The sequence below is a fragment of the Rhinoraja longicauda genome, chromosome 9 (genome assembly GCF_053455715.1).
Source record: "Rhinoraja longicauda isolate Sanriku21f chromosome 9, sRhiLon1.1, whole genome shotgun sequence".
Taxonomy (NCBI): domain Eukaryota; kingdom Metazoa; phylum Chordata; class Chondrichthyes; order Rajiformes; family Arhynchobatidae; genus Rhinoraja; species Rhinoraja longicauda.
Genome location: NC_135961.1, coordinates 50,164,447 through 50,186,572, shown reverse-complemented (window position 1 = coordinate 50,186,572; position 22,126 = coordinate 50,164,447). Strand labels below are relative to the sequence as shown.

The window sequence follows — 22,126 nt, the reverse complement described above, 5'->3', positions numbered from 1 at the left end:
CAGAGATGCTGCCTGACCCGATGAGTTATTCTAGCGTTCTGTGTCTGTCTTCCGTTTAAACATCTCTCCCGAAACAGATTTGGAATCTGCTACATCTGACGCTGCTTTATTAACGTGTCAGTGTACATCCATTATAAATAATATTTCAAAATGTAATAATTTTATTACATTGAAACCTTCGAACTACCCATCGATTTGTGCATTATACGCCGCTCCTCTTGCATCATTTGTTTCTATTGGCAGGTTGCGGTGTTCAGAGTGGGAGATCTAGATCAAGTGTGCGGATATCACGAATCTCCACCACACTGACCGATTACGGAGCGAGTTTGCCAGGTAGTTCAAGACAATGTGGAGAGAACAAGTTTTATTTCACTCGGAAAGTTGAGGAGACCTTCTTACCATGGCGAGCGGACTGTACTCCAACAACACTCTCCTCACCCCCGGCAAGTCAACTCAGAACAACTTTACCGAGGAGACTGTCTATCTTGACACTGTCTTTCTCGCGATTAGGTGCTTCGTCCCACCCATTTACCTGTTGATCATCACCGTGGGGTTGCTGGGGAACATCGCTTTGGTTAAGGTCTTTGTGTCCAACAGCGCCATGCGAAGTGTCCCCAACATTTTCATTTCCAGCTTGGCGGCCGGCGACCTGCTTCTCCTGGTGACCTGCGTTCCCGTGGACGCTGCGAGGTACTTTTTCGAAGAATGGGTCTTCGGCACAGTCGCTTGTAAACTCATCCCACTTATCCAGCTCACATCGGTGGGAGTGTCCGTGTTCACACTAACCGCCCTCAGCGCCGACAGGTAGGTGGAAAGGAGGAAGTGCGGGACAGCCGTGTTGTGATTTATATAAATGACAGTCTGTCCGTCCGTCTATCATGATGCAGCTCTAAGGGATTTTTGCTTAGGATACATACTTACATACATACATACATACATACATACATACATACATACATACATACATACATACATACATACATACATACATACATACATACATACATACATACATACATACATACATACATACATACATACATACATACATACATACATACATACATACTTACATACACACATACATACATATATATATATATATATATGCGTGTGTGTGTGTGTATAGATGTGTGTGTGTGTAGATGTGTGTGTGTGTGTGTGTGTGTGTGTGTGTGTAGATGTGTGTGTGTGTGTGTGTGTGTGTGTGTGTGCGTGTGTGTGTGTGTAGATGTGTGTATGTGTGTGTGTGTGTATAGATGTGTGTGTGTGTGTGTGTGTGTGTGTGTATAGATGTGTGTGTGTGTGTGTGGAGTACTGCGTGCCGTTCTGTGCGACCCATTTCAAAAAAGTTGTGTGGAGGCTTTGCAAAGGATCCAGTGGGGGTTTTACAGGAACGCTGCCTGAATTAGAGGGTTTCAACTACAGGCAAAGGTTAGATAGACTTGGGTTGTTTTCTCTGGAACGTCGGAGGTTGAGGGAGACTTGATTTTTTTTTAATCAATAAAATTAAGAGAGACATAGACGTAGACAGTCAGAACCCTTTTCCTCAGAGTGGAAATGTCCAACATTAAAGGACGAGGACTATAATGTGAGAAGGGGCAAGTGCAATGGAGATGTGCGGGGCAAGTTTTTTTACACAGAGAGTAGTCGGGGCCTGGAACGCATTGACAGGGGTGGTGGTGGTGGAGGCAGATACGTTAGTGGTGTTTAAGAGGCTATTAGATTGGCACCTGGAAGTGCAGGGAGTAAAGGGATATGGATCATGTAGAGAGATGATTCCTGTTCTGCCATACCTACCTACTTACCTACCCACCTACCCACCTACCCGCCTACCCGCCCACCCACCCACCCACCTACCTACCTACTTCCTTACCTACCCACCCACCCACCCACCCACCCACCCACCCACCTACCCACCTACCCACCTACCTACCTACCTACCTACCTACCTACCTACCTACCTACCTACCTACCTACCTACCTACCTACCTACCTACCTACCTACCTACCTACCTACCTCTTCCTCCATCATCTCCCATTCCAGTTCTCCCACCAGTCTTACTGTCTCCCATTACATTGTATCTCTGTGCTGCCCACTCTCCTGACATCAGTCTGAAGAAGGGTCTCGACCCGAAACATCACCCATTCCTTCTCTCCAGAAATGCTGCCTATCCCACTGAGTTACTCCAACGTTTTATGTCTATCTCGATTTAAACCAGCATCTGCAGTTCTTTCCCACCTACCTGCCTGCCTGCCTGCCTACCTACCACCCACCCACTTTGTCAGACAGATATCGTCCTTTTGAAGGATGGAGCGATGTCAGCATTTTTGCTGGAGTTGCAAGGAGTGCAGTTAGAGCGATGGTCTCGCTATTACAGCAAGAAGCTCGTTGATGACAGAGAGGGGTTCTGATGTTCTCCGCTGTGATGTGTTCCTTAGGGAGAGAAGGCTCTCCACTCCAACAATCTGTATGATATGATTAGAGCAGCACTAGCAAACATGAAAGGGCAGTACTCCAACATTCGCATTACACTAATTGGTAGTATTTAACCTTTTCCATTACTCGTGTTTTTCATAGTGATATTGAGTCAGGATTCTCAGATAATGAACATCGTTGGTCAAAATTGAAGCAGATGTTCATTGATGTGGAATACTCAACTGGTTTGATTTTTATCCTCGGGAAATTACAATTTCATAATGTAATAATTGCAAGCTGATGAACAAAGCGACATTTGGAAATATAGATTTATGATTGATTGCAATGAGTGAACATACCTCACTTCAGCTGAAACATGAAGACAATGCACCACGGGATACTTGATCCCTTATGCAACCAACCTTGAAGATCGTCATTGTTGCTTAAACAAAAGCATCTGAATCATGTATAAAAAATGAAAGAAAAAGTGCGAATCAACAATCAGATTATGATTGAAAGATAATCTTAAACATACCACATTCTTCTTCATCTTCTTCTTATCGTGTCCACAACATGCGAGATATTGTGTTTCAGCCAAAACTGAACACAACTCTTAGCAATATCATTGTTCTCTGCGTAGTCCTCAGCTTTGCATTTGTGCTCCAATAGAGTACGTCTCAATGGGTGTTCCATAGTTTATGGTTTAGGGCCACATATGCAGATGACATCTTCAGTGTCTATATAACTGTAATGTATTCATGCATATTCATGTGCCATGTTAATGAGTGGGTGTTCCTCATTAGCGAGAATGCCAATTCTCTGAGTGCATTCAAGAGGGAGCTAGATAGAGCTCTTAAGGATAGCGGAGTCAGGGGGTCTGGGGAGAAGGCAGGAACGGGGTACTGATTGAGAATGTTCAGCCATGATCACATTGAATGGCGGTGCTGGCTCAAAGGGCCGAATGGCCTCCTCCTGCACCTATTGTCTATTGTCTATTGAAGAATAATGTACCCATCTGAGTGTATGTGTGCATGGGGATAGGTAATAGTTGCAGCATGCTGTAGAGAAGTTTGGGGAGGTGAGTGCGATGGATACAGGTCACTGAGGATAGGAAGACTCTGAGGGAAAAGTTGGGGAAGGGCATATTCTCCAACCAGAGACATAAAGGTCAGTGGTCACAGAGACAGATGTTGGAATCGTGAGCAAAACACAAAGTGCCGGAGGAGCTCAACATAGTATGTTTTGTTAGCTCTTGCTCTCCCTCACCCCATTCATAATTGGCGGGTCAGGCAACACCCGTGGAGGGAAGGGACAGGCCCCATTTTCTTCAGACTGTCTTCGGAAGACGAATGCCGAGCTAAAACGTCACCTGTCCATTCCCGCCACAGATGCTGCCACTAATCATTTTTACGCACACACTGGAATGTCGTTGCTATTGGGAACACTGCTGCTTAATGCTCAGAGCAGGTTGCTGTGAGTTATAGCACTCTCTCTAGAACAGCATTTCTCACGTTTTTATCCTTGCGGAACCCTTAAAATAATTATCATGTCTCAGGGAACCCCTACTGAAAAATTATTTTATCTTTATTAATCCCTTTCTTTCTCTTTCTTAAACGTAAAGTTCATAAGGCTAACATAATATATTTTTCTGAGAACTGGTTTAAACAAAAAATAACTTACATTTTTCTCAAGTTTATTGACAATGCAAAACACAAAAGTGACTCAAAAATGCATTTAGATATGATTAGCTTATTTATCACTATTCCTCTGGGGACCCCTAACGACCTCTCGCGGAACCCTAGGGTTCCTGGGAACCCCGGTTGAGAAAAGCTGCTCTAGAACATCTAGCACTGTTTGGATGTAGATGTTTGATATAATTGAGAAGCTCAGTCAATTCTATGAACAGATAAGTCTCTTTTAGTTTAGTTTAGTTTAGAGATTTAGAGATTTAGCGCGGAAACAGGCCCTTTGGCCCACCGATTCCACGTCCAGCAACGACCCCCTGCGCCATAACACTATCCTACATATACAAGGGACTATTTACAATTTTACCAAGCCAATTAGTCTACAAACCTGTACGTCTTTGGAGTGTGGGAGGAAACCAGAGCACCCGGAGAAAACCCACGCAGGTCACGGGGCGAACATACAAACTCCGTACAGACAGCACCAGTAGTCAAGATTGATCCTGGGTCTCTGCAGCTGTAAGGTAGCAACTCTACCGCTGTGCCAGAATGCCGCCCACCATACCCTCTTGTGGGCTGATCAACTGTAACCTTACTCTGATTGCAGGTTGGGCAAAATATTTCCTGTGATCAATAACAGTGGAAAAACCTTCAACATTTTCATGTGGTGGTTTTTTTGCCTTCCCTTGCACGGAAAGTGGACATCGCACAAGGAATAAATGGTGACAGGGAGGGAAAGGCCTGGCCTGAGTGAAGCATAAAGCAGACTGGACTAGATGGACCTGCCTCAGTAACTTGTATGTTATCTTAATGCACCCGTTGGTTTCTTGTTCAAATGGCAGAACATCTAGCTGGCAAATGAGAGGTTTCACTTGCATTACCAATGATTTCTTAAGCAGTTCCTGCAGTGGTGTGTGAATGGATCTCTGGCAGATACAATCACTAATCTATCTGCACTTTTATTGTGCTGTTTTTGGTCTACTTATACCAGCATTGATTAGGGCATGTTTGAGTTGTAGCTGCAGTGTGTGCCTGCCTTTCTCTGTTGATTTGCTAATCCCTTCCCTACGGATATTCACCTTCAGTGCCCGCGATCAATGACAGTCACACATTTTTCTTTCAGCTGGATTTACGTGGTTGATGAGTTGCTGGGTTCTGCTGTGACTGTGAATAGAATAATGGTCAGAGAGTCATGGTGCCAGAGAAGGTTGTTGAGGCTGGGACTATCCCATATTTTAAGAAACAGTTAGACAGGTACATGGATAGGACAGGTTTGGAGGGATATGGACCAAGCGCAGGCAAGTGGGACTACTGTAGCTGGGACATTGTTGGTTGGTGTGGGCAAGTTTGGCCGAAGGACCTGTTTCCACACTGTATCACTTTATGACTCTATGATACAAAACGCTGGAGTAACTCAATGGGTCAGGCAGCATCTTTGAGGAAAAGGAATAGGTGACGTTTCGGGTTGAGACCCTCCTGTGCATGTGTGTGCACGCATGTCTGGTGTTTATGTGTATGTGAGTGTATGTGTGTGTGTGCACATGCATGAGTGCATGAATGAGTGGATGTGAGCTTTTAGGCATAGGTGTTAAAGTGAGTAGATGTGTGGGTGTATTGTAATGGCGTACCTGTGTGTATTCGTGCTTGGGTGCAAAATACTTTTGTAAGTGGGTGTGAGCATGTGTGTATCTGCGAGTGTATAAGTGTGTATGGTTGCAGAAGAAAAATTAAAATCTCCAGATACTTAATTTTGGTTGGAACTAAATAAGGTGACGAAACAGTGTGTGGATGTGGCAATTGGAATCTCTTGCCGGCCAGCTGTAGGGAAGATCATGGGAATCTGGCAAAACAAGTTTCAGATTTTTGGAGGGTATTTAAAGATGCGGTAGATGCATCTTTGAAAGATCAGAGAATTGATGGCTACGGGGAATTGGCACAGAAGAGGAGATGAGACCTGGGAAGATCAGCCATGATCATATTGCATGGTGGAGTAGGTTTGAGGAAACAGGGGTAACACATCTCTTGCTTTCTCATGTTCCTATGAAACCGCAGAAAGAGATTTATCTGTAGGTTTAATATGTAAATTCCTTACCCAACCAATTGCTCTCTGGCTTTTAATTTCATTTTCATGTATTTTATTTGAACAGTATTCAAACATGTATGCACACACCCAAATACAAATTTACCCACAGGCTCTCTCTTCCCCACCAAATTCATACCCACTCGCAGATGCACATATTAACCAATGTGCACATATACATATCATATCATATATATACAGCCGGAAACAGGCCTTTTTCGCCCTCCAAGTCCGTGCCGCCCAGCGATCCCCGTACATTAACACTATCCTACACCCACTAGGGACAATTTTTACATTCACCCAGCCAATTAACCTACATACCTGTACGTCTTTGGAGTATGGGAGGAAACCGAAGATCTCGGAGAAAACCCACGCAGGTCACGGGGAGAAACGTACAAACTCCTTACAGTGCAGCACCCGTAGTCAGGATCGAACCTGAGTCTCCGGCGCTGCATTCGCTGTAAAGCAGCAACTCTACCGCTGCGCTACCGTGCCGCCCGTATGTGTATGCCGCCCGTATACAGTATGTGGACACATAGAAGCACATGCACAATATAAAATATGTGGAACTTTCATACAGCATGGCAACAGGTCCTTCAGTCCAATTTATCCATGCTGAATCCACATAAGGATTGGGGTAATCCAGTGTATTGTAACAGTCTATCGAGAAACAATGCAGTAATAGCCAAGTAGTTAAAGAGTTTTAAAGAGGAGCAATCATTACATGATAGAATTTTACATTAAAAAATTGAAAGTGATTTATTTCAGTCTGAAGACAAGTTATAAATTTTGAACAAAACAACCCATGAATGCATGAGGTGTGAGGTTAACCATTGCAGATTAGAAACTATATCAAAAGGTATGACAGTGAAATTACAATAGTGAGCATTTACAGAATTAATTAATAATTTGCAATGTATCTTTAAGGCACGTTAGCAGGAAAAATAGAACATAGAACATGGAACAGACCACAAAGAATGGCTGAACATGATACCAAGATGAACTAATCCCATCTACCTGCATATGATCCATATCCATCCATTCCCTGCACATGTATCTCCACATGGTAGCTCAATCCAAGAACCCACCGCCTTCTGTGTAAAAAAACTTGTCCTGCCCACCTCCCTTGCCCCTCTCATCCCATAGCTGCACCCTCTGGTCTTAACATACCTACCCTGGGAAAAAGGTTCTGACTGTCTCCCTTTCTATGCCTCTTGTAATTTTATATACTTTGATCAAGTCTCCCATCAATCCAGGAAGCATTCTGGTTATCATCCTTTCCAAAGCCTTCACATTCGTCCTGTCATGAGGTAACCAAAACTACAGTTGGGAATAGTCCAATTATGGTTAATAAGTGAAGTGAATGGATGCATGGTATTGCCAGGGTAAGCAGCAAATCTGAGGATTAGAAATGTTTCAGAATTTAGCAAAGGTGTAGAAACATAGAAACATAGAAAATAGGTGCAGGAGCCAGCACCGCCATTCATAGAAACATAGAAGATAGAAACATAGAAAAATGGATGCAGGAGTAGGCCATTCGGCCCTTTGAACCAGCACCGCCATTCAATGTGATCATGGCTGATCATCTAAAATCAGTACCCCGTTCCTGCTTTTTCCCCATATCCCTTGATTCCTTTAGCCCTAGAGCTAAATCTCTCTCTTGAAAACATCCAGTGAATTGACCTCCACTGCCTTCTGTGACAGAGAACAGGGATGATGGTGAGGTCAGGAGTTCGGTGCCATTTTCCAAAGTTCCATAGGTTTTAGGGCAGTCCCCATAGATTGAAGGTGATTCTTGCAACTCCCACATATTGAGGAAGGTGAAAGACAGCGAACAGAATATTTGGTTTGATATCAGTGAACGAGAAATGGTTAGAATGTAGAAAGTAGTAAAGTGGCATTCGGAAAAATAATTGTAGAACTGGACAAAGTTGACATAGATTTACAAAAGGGAAGTAGGTGTGACAAATATAAAAGTGCTTATTTTAGTATGGATAAGAGCAAACTAATTGATTTGAGAAAGGTACTTGGAAGGTGTAAGTTCAGAGCATTAATGGGGAGTTATCAAGGGCATGTTTGAAAGAAACCGGAATTATCATGTTCTACAAATCTACAAATTGATTGGATGAATCAAACCGACAAGCATGTCGTAGAAAAATAATTTATGGAATGCATCAGGGATTGCTTGTCGAGCGGTACTTTGCAGAGCCATCCCTCAGCGGGCTTTCATAGATTTGATCTTATATAATGACTAGGGACGATTAATAAGAAATCTTCCAGTTGAAGATCCTCTTGAGAACAAATGACCTCAATATAATAAAATGTCATATACAGTCTGAGGATGAAGCTGTGTCTTCAATTTAAATACGGGCAATTACAATGGTACGAGGGAAGAGTTTTCAAAGGTGGACTGGGCAAACAAGCTAAGACAGGTGTCAGAAGATGAAAAGCAGAGACAAGAAACTGCAAACATTTTGAGGATGGGGCAGGGAGAGTTGATAGTGGGGAACCCGTAGATGTAGCGCAGCGGTAGAGTTGCTGCTTTACAGCGAATGCAGCGCCGGAGACTCAGGTTCGATCTGACTACGGGTGCTGCACTGTAAGGAGTTTGTACGTTCTCCCCGTGACCTGCGTGGGTTTTCTCCGAGATCTTCGGTTTCCTCCCACACTCCAAAGACGTACAGGTATGTAGGTTAATTGGCTGGGTAAATGTAAAAAAAAATTGTCCCTAGTGGGTGTAGGATGGTGTTAATGTACGGGGATCACTGGGCGGCACGGACTTGGAGGGCCGAAAAGGCCTGTTTCCGGCTGTATATGTATGATATGGTATGATGATAAAAGGCATTTGATAATGTGCCACATAGGAGTCTGGTGCACAAATTAAAATCCCAGGGTATTCGAGGAAGTGTGTTAGAGTGGATTAAAAACTGTCATGTGGAAAATTGAAAGTTGAAGTAAATAGACCATAGAATCATAGAGCTATACAGCATGGAAATAGGCCTTTAGGCCCAACTCCTCCATGTCAACCAAGATGCTCCATCTAAGCCAATCCCATTTGCCTGCGTTTGGCCCATATCCTTCTTAACCTTTCCTATCATGTTCCTGTCCAAATAGACAATAGACAATAGACAATAGGTGCAGGAGTAGGCCATTCAGCCCTTCGAGCCAGCACCGCCATTCAATGCGATCATGGCTGATCACTCTCAATCAGTACCCCGTTCCTGCCTTCTCCCCATACCCCCTAACACCGCTATCCTTAAGAGCTCTATCCAGCTCTCTCTTGAAAGCATCCAACGAACTGGCCTCCACTGCCTTCTGAGGCAGAGAATTCCACACCTTCACCCACTCTCTGACTGAAAAAGTTCTTCCTCATCTCCGTTCTAAATGGCCTACCCCTTATTCTTAAACTGTGGCCCCTTGTTCTGGACTCCCCCAACATTGGGAACATGTTCCTGCCTCTAATGTGTCCAATCCCCTAATTATCTTATATGTTTCAATAAGATCCCCCCTCATCCTTCTAAATTCCAGTGTATACAAGCCCAATCGCTCCAGCCTTTCAACATACGACAGTCCCCGCCATTCCGGGAATTAACCTAGTGAACCTACGCTGCACGCCCTCCATAGCAAGAATATCCTTCCTCAAATTTGGAGACCAAAACTGCACACAGTACTCCAGGTGCGGTCTCACCAGGGCCCGGTACAACTGTAGAAGGACCTCTTTGCTCCTATACTCAACTCCTCTTGTTACGAAGGCCAACATTCCATTGGCTTTCTTCACTGCCTGCTGTACCTGCATGCTTCCTTTCATTGACTGATGCACTAGGACACCCAGATCTCATTGAACTCCCCCTCCTCCTAACTTGACACCATTCAGATATAATCTGCCTTTCTATTCTTACTTCCAAAGTGAATAACCTCACACTTATCTACATTAAACTGCATCTGCCATGTATCCGCCCACTCACACAACCTGTCCAAGTCACCCTGCAGCCTTATTGCATCTTCCTCACAATTCACACTAGCCCCCAGCTTAGTATCATCTGCAAATTTGCTAATGGTACTTTTAATCCCTTCGTCTAAGTCATTAATGTATATCGTAAATAGCTGGGGTCCCAGCACCGAACCTTGCGGTACCCCACTGGTCACTGCCTGCCATTCCAAAAGGGACCCATTTATCCCCACCTCTTTGCTTTCTGTCTGTCAACCAATTTTCTATCCATGTCAGTACCCTACCCCAATACCATGTGCCCTAATTTTGCCCACTAATCTCCTATGTGGGAACTTGTCGAAGGCTTTCTGAAAGTCGAGGTACACCACATCCACTGACTCTCCCCTGTCAATTTTCCTAGTTACATCCTCAAAAAATTCCAGTAGATTTGTCAAGCATGATTTCCCCTTCGTAAATCCATGCTGACTCGGAATGATCCTGTTACTGCTATCCAAATGCTCAGCAATTTCGTCTTTTATAATTGACTCCAGCATCTTCCCCACCACTGATGTCAGACTAACTGGTCTATAATTACCTGTTTTCTCTCTCCCTCCTTTCTTAAAAAGTGGGATAACATTTGCTATCCTCCAATCCACAGGAACTGATCCTGAATCTATAGAACATTGAAAAATGATCTCCAATGCTTCCACTATTTCTAGAGCCACCTCCTTAAGTACCCTGGGATGCAGACCATCAGGCCCTGGGGATTTATCAGCCTTCAGTCCCATCAGTCTACCCAAAACCATTTCCTGCCTAATGTGGATTTCCTTCAGTTCCTCATCACCCTAGGTTCTCCGCCCCTAGAACATTTGGGAGATTGTGTGTATCTTCCTCAATGAAGACAGATCCAAAGTAACGGTTTAACTCGTCTGCCATTTCTTTGTTCCCCATAATAAATTCCCCTGCTTCTGTCTTCAAGGGACCCACATTTGCCTTGACTATTTTTTTCCTCTTCACGTACCTTAGTCCTTTCCAGATTGGATAGAAGTAACTACTGGAGCACTAGAGAGATCAATTCTTTGCCTGCAATTGTTCACTATTTACATTCATTGTACCTGGAAATAAGTTTTTCAAATTTTGTTGATGATGTAAAAACAGATGGAAGGTAATGTTGTGATAAGGATACTGTGATTCTAAAATGAGATATAGGTAGATTGGGTGAGTGAGAAAATACTGGCCAAAGTGGTACCATGTGGGAAATATGAAGCCGCATATTGTGGTTGGAGAAATAAAAAGGAGGATAATTTTCTAAGTGGGGAGGAACTGAGTGTAGTATACAGAGAGATCAAGGTGTCTAATGCAAGCATTACAAAAGGTTAGCAGGCAGGTTCAACAAGTAATTACGAAGGCAAACAACATTTTCGCCTTCACTGCAGAAAGGTTAGCGTCTGTGTCCTTGTGTTCTTGAGAGCCTGTTCTTTCCCTTCCCCTCTGACCCTCCCTCTCTTTTCTAGGGCCTTCTCCCTCTCTGCGGTCTTCTCTCTCTCCCCACTCCTCCGGCTCTCTCCTTCTTCCCACTCCACTGGGCGTCTCTCTCCCCAATCCCCCTTCCCTCTCCCCTCCCAGACTTTCATCCCTCCAAATAGCTACTGTTCCAGTCCTCTCTTCCGACAATCTACCTCCCCCCTTTATTCCCAGTCTGCTGTTCCACTCTCCCTCCTCTTCTCCATCCCACTCTCCCCACTGCACATCTCCATTACGCTCTCCCCGTTTCCTCTGAACCTCTTTCCCTCACATCTCCCTCCGTGACACCACCCCCCCCCCCCCCCCCCCCCCCCCCCCCCCCCCCCCCCCCCTTCTCCGGTCTTTACTTTCCATTTCTATAGGCACTTTCCCTCATACTTTCGGCCTTTAAGAATAAGGGGTAGGCCATTTAGAACGGAGATGAGGAAGAACTTTTTCAGTCAGAGAGTGGTGAAGGGGTGGAATTCTCTGCCTCAGAAGGCAGTGGAGGCCAGTTCGTTGGATGCTTTCAAGAGAGAGCTGGATAGAGCTCTTAAGGATAGCGGAGTGAGGGGGTATGGGGAGAAGGCAGGAACGGGGTACTGATTGAGAGTGATCAGCCATGATCGCATTGAATGGCGGTGCTGGCTCGAAGGGCTGAATGGCCTACTCCTGCACCTATTGTCTATTGTCTATTGTCTATTTTCTCAGCCCCGACCCGTCTATACCTCTCTCTCTCTCTCTCTCTCTCTACTCTTCTGGCCCATACTCCCAAAATCCTGCGACTCCCTCTCACCCAACCCAAAAGCTCGGGCCCTCTTTCTCACCAATCCCCCGGCCTTCCCTCCTCACTTTCCGGGTTCTGTCTCCTCCTCCACTCTTCTACCACCTCCTCTACCCACACCTTGCATGCCGCTCAGCATCTACTGCTCCAGCACTCCCTACCCCTACTCCGTCCCTCTCACCCCTATACCTCCACTCCTCCGGCCCTACCTTCCCCACATTCTTCCGGCCCTCCCTATCTCTAATTCTCTGGCACCCTCGGCTCCCACTCCTCCGGCCCTCTTCTTGCAATCCTCCGTCATTCTCCCTATGGTGGCGCAGCGGTAGAGTTGCTGCCTTACAACGTTTGCAGCACCGGAGACCCAGTTCGATCCCAACCACGGGTGCTGTCTGAACAGAGTTTGTATGTTCTCCCCATGACTGCGTGTGTTTTCTTCGAGATCTTCAGTTTCCTTCCACACTCCAAAGACGTACAGGTTTGTAGGTTAACTGGCTTGGTGCAGTGTGTGCAGGGATCGCTGGTCGGTACCGATGGTGGGCCGAAGGGCCTGTTTTCGCGCTGTATTTCTAAATTAAACCCCTCAATCACACACTCTCTGAGAGTTCCATATTAGGCCCACGGGCCGCTGTAGGCCCCAACACTGCCAGTGTAGGCTAACGGAGCTCGTTAACGGAGTTCGTGAAGCGGGGCCGAGTGTGTTCTCCGAACGAAGGTTGCAATCATTGGTGGAACGGGACCACGTGGCCGCTGGCTGGGTGAGGTCACGTGGGGCGCGGGCGGTGATGTCACCTTGTCGCGTAGTTAAGGCCCCTTTATAACATATGCTACAGGCCTCGCACTAGCTTAATCTGGCCCTCGTGGAGTGTGGTCAATGGTGGGAAGTCTGGTCCATGTGATGGATCAGGTTATATCCACAACTCTACAATTTCTTGTGTTCTTGGGCAGAGTTGTCTACAAACTAAACTGTTTGTCACTCCGTTGTCACTCCGTTGAAAGACTGGAGCGACTAGGCTTGTATACACTGGAATTTAGAAGGATGAGAGGAGATCTTATCGAAACATATAAGATTATTAAGGGGTTGGACACGTTAGAGGCAGGAAACATGTTCCCAATGTTGGGGGAGTCCAGAACAAGGGGCCACAGTTTAAGAATAAGGGATAGGCCATTTAGAACGAAGATGAGGGAAAACTTTTTCAGTCAGAGAGTTGTGAATCTGTGGAATTCTCTGCCTCAGAAGGCAGTGGAGGCCAATTCTCTGAATGCATTAAACAGAGAGCTAGATAGAGCTCTTAAGGATAGCGGAGTCAGGGAGTATGGGGAGAAGGCAGGAACGGGGTACTGATTGAGAATGATCAGCCATGATCACATTGAATGGCGGTGCTGGCTCGAAGGGCCGAATGGCCTCCTCCTGCACCTATTGCCTATTGATGCAGCCTGACAGTATACTCAGTATGGCGCATCCATAGCAGTGTGTAAGAGGCACTTGAGTCATGCCAGGAACTAGAGGCATTGGAATACCTTCTTGTTGTCACATTAATGTGGTTGATCAATGCCAGATCATTGTTGATATTATCACCATATGTCAGTCATCGATGCAAGGATTATTTCAGATGCATGAAGTAACGTTATTTTTCAGTACTTATGGGTCTTTGCTCTTCCTAATGTATGCAATATTTGGAAAGTTTAAGGGGGACAGATGGCCGTGGAGTTGTTACTTGAGGGAGGAGAGAGGCGAGTTTGGAAACCTGAGCAGATGCTTCCAAAAAGGGAGAAAGGAGAGAATGTGAGGGAGGGAGATCATCAACTAAATCCATAGCAAAGAGATTGCACAGCAGATATTTCTAGCCCTGAGAACTGTCACCTTCAGGTTCAAGAACAGCCTCTCCCCTTCAACAGTCAGGCTCTTGAATTACCCTTGGCTACCCTAACCACAACTGTACCTCAGTGCTGAGTTGCTATGGACTTTGCACTAATAGGGTTGCACTTCGTACTTTGGCTTGTACTAAACACTTTGATCTGGTTTAACTAGAATTACAGATAATTTATTGTATATTTGTTCATTGCCTAATTGTTGTTAACAGGCCTGTAAAGAAGCAGAAGCACCAGTTTATTTTATGGGGGTCCCCCACCCCCCATAAAATAAACCAGAGAACATGTACACAAACTTTAAAAACTTACCAAAAATAACAAAGAGTTCAAAAAGGACAGACAGACTGTAGGCGAGGCAACCATTGTGCGGCGCCCCCTGGCGGCCATTTATACTCATCCCACGCTTTATGTGGGATGAGCTTAAATGGGTGGTTGATGGTTGCCATGGACTAGGTGGTGTGGCGTGTTTCCATGCTGTATCTCTTGCTGACTCTTTGACTCATTTTTCCTCGAAGAGGATTGTGAAACTTTGCAACGCTCTCCCTGAAAGGGAAGTAAATGCAGAGTCTTTGAAATGTTTAAATACGGAGGTAGATACATATTTGATAATCAAGCCATGGGGGGGGGGGGGGGGGGGGGGGGGGAGAGGGAGAGGTCACTCCGAGGTAAATGGGAAGGTGAAGTGATGGTTATAATCAGACCAGACGTGGCCTGACCCTAAGTGGAAGACAGCCCAGAAGATGTCTTGTGCTCCTTTCTTGTTGCTGCAGGTACAAAGCCATCGTGAACCCCATGGACATCCAGGAGTCCAGTGCTGTCCTCCACACCTGCCTGAAGGCAGTCACCATATGGCTGATCTCCATGGTCCTGGCCATCCCGGAAGCCGTGTACTCACAGGTGGTAGAATACAACAACGGCAACAACGAGAGTTTCAGCGCCTGTGTGCCTTACCCGCTCTCCGACAAGCTGCACCCCAAGATCCACTCCATCCTGATATTCCTGGTCTACTATCTCATCCCCCTCACTATCATCAGCATCTACTACCTCCACATCGCCCGGACCCTGGTCAAGAGCGCACACAACATGCCCGGAGAAAGCAGCGAACACGCCAAGCGGCAGGTAAGCCACAGGAAGTTAACTGGCCACACTCCAGCACGTACAGACCCCGAGCAGGTACTGCAGGTAGTAGCTGTGTACTATGTTTTAAGGAGCACATTGAAAGAGAGGCCGAGAATTGCTGGGGCAGGGCCTCGGGGCGCTGAAGGAATGGCTGAGTGATTAAATTCAGGGATACACGAGAGTCCAGATTTAGAGATGTGCAGATAGTTGGAGGATTATAGGGCTGAATGAACGTAAAGGTTGGGAGGTGCTGTTAGGGGTGGGGCGATTAATCACAGAGTCATACAACATGGAAACAGACCCTTCAGCCCGCTCATCCATGCCGACCAATATGCCCATCTGAAATGTGCAGGAAGGAACTAGAGGGCCGAAGAGCCTGTTTCCGTGCTGTATCCCTAAACTACACTGAGGTGAGACCCTAAACGCATGTTCTCTAACAGTTAATTTCTTTGACCTCATCAGTCACCTCAGAACCCACAAAACAAGAGTGCAAACAAGTCGCCCTTCACCTCTAAGAACCGTTGGATCACAAAGAAGAAGAGGCAAATTTAAGCTATCCTCACTCGTCTCCCTTCTCGCCATCCCCCAATAAGCCAATAAAATCATGTCTTTCAAGATCAATTTTAACTAAGGTTAACCACAAGGACAAAACTGGCCTCTGTAATCTTTCAAGTTGAACGCATTGCAACGTCTATATTGAAATAAAACATTCCAATAAATTAATGCAATAGCAGTCCATTAGTGAAGGGTGGGTTCAGGAGTGGGCAAACATCTGAGACAATCCACCAATAATGCAGAACTGAAATGCTTGTCGCTTGCAAAAAAAAACAACCCACAAAGTGCTGGGGTAAGTCAGCGGGTCAGGCAGCATCTCTTGAGGATATGGATAAATATTGCTTGTGTCGTTGCATTATATAAAATGAGGCAATTTTCAAAAGCCCAAGAATGCAATTGTTATTGAGCATACTGAGTATATTGAGTATATAACTTTTTTAAATTACTTTTGATTCCAACATTTGGATTCCACAAAAATTAGGTGTGAGGAACTGAAAACAATTCCTCTTCAATCAACTGCGAGATATTACGAAGCTAGCAATCCACCCCACTATCTTTATTGCTCCCTGAGGAGTCCTGCACGACAGCATGGTTGGTAGCTCAGCTGAGCTGATCATCAATGAACAGTGGCTCACAGCACCGGTGGGACGTCAGTACAAAGTGCAAGCAAAGTGTCGCTGCATTCAAAGGCATGCCAGTCAACAGCCTGAGGCTGGGTCCTCATCATCAAACTCATTCTTCAGCTGCTTTCTGGAAGGCAATAAAATGTTCTAGAGATACAGCATGAAACGGCCTGTTCTTGGCCCAACTCATTCCTACATTAATCACGTTTTTTTATTCTCCGCACATTCTCATCAGCTCCCCCCGGATTCTACCACTCACCTGCAAACAAGGGGCAATTTACGTTGGCCGTGGGGGCGGCACAGTTGGGCAGCGGTAGAGTTGCTGCCTCACAGCACCAGACACCCGGGTTCGATCCTGACTACGGGTGCCGTCTATACAGAGTTTGTACGTTCTCCCTGTGACTGCGTGGGCTTTCTCTGGGTGCTCCGGTTTCCATCCACACTCCAAAGTTGTACAGGTTTGAATGTTAATTGGCTTCCGTGAAATTGTAAGTTGCCCCAAGTGTGTAGGACGGTGCAAGTGTATGGGGTAATCGAAGGGCGGCGTGGACACGGTGGGCCGAAGGGCCTGTTTTGGTATCTCCAAAGTCTAAAGATTAACCTATCAACCCACATGTCTATGCAATGTGGGTGGAAACTAGAGCAACCAGAGGAATCCCACATAGTCACAGGGAGAACGTGCAAAATATTTGACCTCTGGTCAGGATGCAATGTTCATCCTCTCATTATGTTATACACCTCAGTTAAATTATCCCTTAATCTTTCTTCCAGTCTCCTGCAGAAGAGTATGACAATTTCCAAAGATAGACCCAAAAAGCTGCAGCAACTTAGCACGTCTTGCAGCACCTCTGGAGAAAAGGAATAGGCGACATTTCGGGTCGAGCCTATTTCTTTTCTCCAGAGATGCTGTCTGACCTGCTGAGTTACTTCAGCTTTTTGTGTCTATTGTCGGTTTAAACCAGCATCAGCAGTCCGCTCCTTCATATGACAATTGCCAAAGTGCTTTTAACATGAATCATGACAATTGTGAAAGTACAAAGTAACAAGTCTTTGAGTGTTACTTCGGGTCGAGATTTCGACACTCATAGCCTCGGAATTAAAGGACGTTCTTATAGGAAGGAGATGAGGAGAAATTTCTTTAATCAGAGGGTGGTGAATCTGTGGAATTCTTTGCAACAGAAGGATGTGGAGGCCAAGTCAGTGGATATTTTTAAGGCAGAGATAGATAGATTTTTGATTAGTACAGGTGTCAGAGGTTATGGGGAGAAGGCAGGAGAATGGGGTTACGAGGGAGAGATAGATCAGCCATGATTGAATGGCACAGTAGACTTGATGGGCCAAATGGCCTAATTTTACTCCTATCACTTATGACCTTATGATCTTACGACTCCCCATGTTCAGTCCCTTCTCACCTCCATCTGGGACACCTTGCCTGTCCTCCACTATGTTGACACCTTTTGATTCCCTGGCCCCTGGCACCTCAGCTTCACTTTGGATACACCAGTCTTCATACACCTTTGTCCCTCCTCGGAAAGATCATAAAGCCCTCTGCTTCTTTCTGCGTCAAAGATCCAACTGGGCCCCACCACAAACACTCTCATCTGCCTATCTGATTTGTTCTTAACCTGAACAAAGACACAAGAGACTGCAGAAGCTGGAATCTCGAGGGGAAAAAAACAGAGTGCTGGAGGAACTCAGAGAGTCAGGCAGCATCTGTGGAGGCAATGAACAGGTGATGTTTTGGTTTGGGTCCCTTCTATAAATTGACGGAGAAGGGGGAGAAAGCTGGAAAAGAGAGGTGAGGATGGTAAAAATCTTGCAAGTGATAGGATAGAGATGGGGAGAAGTTGTGGTTTGGGAGAACATATTCTGCTTGGGAAGCCTAAAATGTAATGGTATGGACATTGAATTCTCCTATTCCAAGTAATAAGCCCCTCCTCAATCTCTCCCCCCACTTCATGCCAACAAGCCCCCCCCCCCCACAAGTCTGCACACACTTTTCCAACCACCCCTGCTATCCTTTCCTTTCCCCTCACTCACCTCACACCTCTCCCACCTCCCCCGATTTCCTTTTATTGTCCTTCTTTCCCCCCCCCCATTCTCTTTCAACCAAATCCCTCCCTCTGGGGTTTTTTATGTCACTCCTCCTCTTCTCTCCTCTCCTTATTTGACACCCTTTGTCTCCTTTTCACCTCTAGCTTTGTCATTCTCTCCATCCATCTAGCTACAGTATGACCACTTGCATGGACTATCTTTGTCATTCTCTCCATCCATCTAGCTACAGTATGACCACTTGCATGGACTATCTTTGTCATTCTCTCCATCCATCTAGCTACAGTATGACCACTTGCATGGACTATCTTTTTCAGTGGCTACTTGGAACAGTCCTTGTTCCAAAACTTCCCGGGAATAAATATCACCCTCAATTTATCCTGGACCAGCCACATCGAAGGTATGGCCAAGAAACCACGCCAACGCTTCCACTTCCATCGAAGGGTTAGGAAATTCGGCATGTCCCCAACAATTCATCCACAAACATGGCCGCAAAGCCATCAATTCCATTATCCAGATCAGATCCTTTGCAAGGCCCTCTTCTGATTGACACTCCTACTGTAGAAAGAATCAAATTGACAATTTCTAAAAGATGTGGCTGCACATAGTCACTTAGCTACATCCTGAAAGTGACTTAAACAGCCGTTAAGAAACTCCAATGTTAAGTTCCCTCCCATGGTTGGACACAGACAAAATGGCTTGTTGCAGGTTAAGCTGCTGAACTGCAAGTGTTATTTACTTGATGTTTGCATAGCTGAAGAGTGCTGTTACCATGGATACAATAGGGAACGCTGGGCTAATAATTTAGAGGCCTGAGTTTAAATCTCATCACAGCCACTTGAGAATTAATGCAGTTTGAAAAATATGGAAATATAAATCTGGCTTCTGCACAACTTTTTATGATCATGGAACAGTACGACACAGGATTAGGCCTTTCGGCCCGACATGTCTATGCCAAGCATGATGGAAAATTAACCTAATCCTTTCTGCCTGCACATGTTCCACATGCCACCATTCCCTGCCTGTTCAAGTGTCTGAACTAATTGACGCTTAAATGTTGCTATTTGCTCTGCTTCCTTCACCTCCCCTGGCAGTGAGTTCAGGTACCCACCACTCTCTGTGCAAAAAAACTTGCCTCGTAAATCTTTAAAATTTCCTCCTTTCACCTGAAACCCATGGCTCCTATATTTAACATTTCCATCTTGGGAAAACAAAAACTTTGACTATCTGCTCTAATTATGCCGCTCATAATTTGATGCAACACCTCCTCCTTCTTGATATGAACATACCCTAGAATTTCAGCATATCCCATACTGATCTCAATGTCCACCCTGTCCTTCTCCTTGGAAAAATAAGGATGCAAAGGACTTGCTTCTTCTTCTTTCTTCTTTCGTACTTCAACTACAACAATCAAAAATGGCAATTGGTGCTTCAGAGTACCGTAGTTGACGCTTTGCTGCAAATTTTGCCAGTTCCGTAGAACTACCCAGGGTGGACGATGAGGACGTAAAGCAGCTCCCACCCCATGACTTGGTTAATACCTCGCCTACATCCTCTGGCTCCAAACATGAACCCCTCCTTTGTCCTTGAGTGTTGCAACCCTCTCTCTGGGTACCATCTTGTTTATAATGTGTGTATTAAATGCCTTGGGATTTTTCTTCAGGCCTACTTGCAAAAGACATTTCAGGACATCTTTCGGGTGTCCTGATTCCCCATTTAAATTATTTTCTTCTTCTTTAAGATTCCTCAATTGTTGTTAATAAATAAAAAACAATAATTTCTTATTGTTCAACTGGCAGAGGTGTTCACCAACATCTTCAACCTCTCTCTGAGTCAGTCTGTGGTTCCCACCTCCTTCAAAGCATCCATCATCGTTCCTGTTCCAAAGAAACCAGTAACCTCCTGTTTAAATGACTACCGTCCTGTCGCACTGACATCAGTCATCATGAAGTGCTTCGAGCGACTAGTCAAAACTCACATCTGCTCCTCTCTCCCTGACACCTTGGACCCTCTTCAGTTTGCATATAGACCAAACAGGGCCACGGACGATGCCGTCGCCATGGCAATACATACTGCGCTCACCCACCTGGACAAAGGAAATACATATGTGAGAATGCTCTTTATTGACTACAGCTCGGCATTCAACACTATTATTCCCTCAAAACTTGCCCCCAAGCTCCTTGATCTTGGAATGGAGACTTCCATCTGCAGATGGATATTCGATTTCCTGATGGGCAGGCCCCAGGTGGTGAGAATTGGCAGCCACACTTCTTCCTCACTGATCCTCAACACAGGCACACCACAGGGCAGTGTGCTCAGTCCTCTCCTGTACTCCCTGTTCATGCATGACTGTACAGCATTATAAGCACAGCTCAAACAGCATCCTAAGGTTTGCTGACGACACGACCATCTTGGGCCTCATCACAGACAACAATGAGACGGCCTACTGAGAGGAGGTAAAGGCACTAAACAGCTGGTGCCAGGAAAATAACCTCTCTCTCAATGTCAGCAAAACTAAAGAGATGATTGTGGACTACAGGAGACAGCGGGGGAGTGGACACCTCCCCATCCACATCGGTGATGCTGAGGTTGAAAGGGTCAGCAGCTTTAAGTTCTTCAGTGTGCACATCACTGAGGACCTTTCCTGGACACTGCACACAGACACAATAACAAAGAGCCAGTGGCTCTTTTTCCTGAGAAGACTGAGGAAGTTTGGCATGATCGCCAGCATCCTCACAAACTTCTACAGATGCACCATCGAGAGCCTGCTGACGGGCTGCATTACAGTCTGGTACGGGAACTGTTCTGCCCACAGCCACAAATCACTAGAGAGTGGTGAAGACGGCACAGCACATCACTGGCAACTGTCTCCCGGCCACTCAGGACATTTTCTACCAGCGGTGCCTGCGGAAGGCACGCAGCATCATCAAGGACCACAGCCACCCAGAACGCAGGCTGTTCTCCTTGTTACCGTCAGGCAGACGATACAGGAGTATGGCTGCGCGTACCACCAGACTTAAGAACAGTTTCTACCATCAGGCCATCAGGCTTCTGAACTCATAAACACATTTCAAATCATATATGTTGATTATTTTTAATATTATCTTTTTACCTATTTTTAATATTGTCTTTTTACCTTACTAATGTCATTTAAAAAATCTTATTTATCCTTGGAATATTACTGCTGAGGTGACCCGTTGTCTTGTCAAATACATTTCATTGTGCCGTTGACCCTGTGCCAACTGTGACAAATAAAAAAAATATTATTATTATTATTAATTTCCTGCAGGGAAGATATCATTTTGCCCTGCATTAGTCTAGCTCATGTGCCTGTAGTCAAATGTTAATGTGGTGAACACTCAACCATTACAATAGAGTGTTCATTGCAGAATACTGTTTTGACGGGTCGTGCTAACTGTTCTAATGTGCAAAGAATAATGAGGGAAAAACAAGGCAGAGATTTTTTTCCCCCCAGGCAATTGAGTGGTTCAGAATTTGTGTAAAAGGTTTAG

At 45.4% G+C, this 22,126-nt stretch overlaps 1 protein-coding gene across 1 annotated transcript in view; it reads left to right on the top strand.

The window, feature by feature from the left end:
- The first annotated feature begins 183 nt into the window (after window positions 1–183).
- The window catches only part of nmbr (neuromedin B receptor), a 34,105-nt gene continuing 12,162 nt past the window's right edge, over window positions 184–22,126 (top strand). The window contains exons 1-2 of the mRNA XM_078405454.1: window positions 184–804; window positions 15,036–15,384. Of these exons, the coding sequence (XP_078261580.1) occupies window positions 401–804; window positions 15,036–15,384 (753 nt within the window). The 5' untranslated portion in view covers window positions 184–400. The remainder of the gene's footprint in view (window positions 805–15,035; window positions 15,385–22,126) is intronic.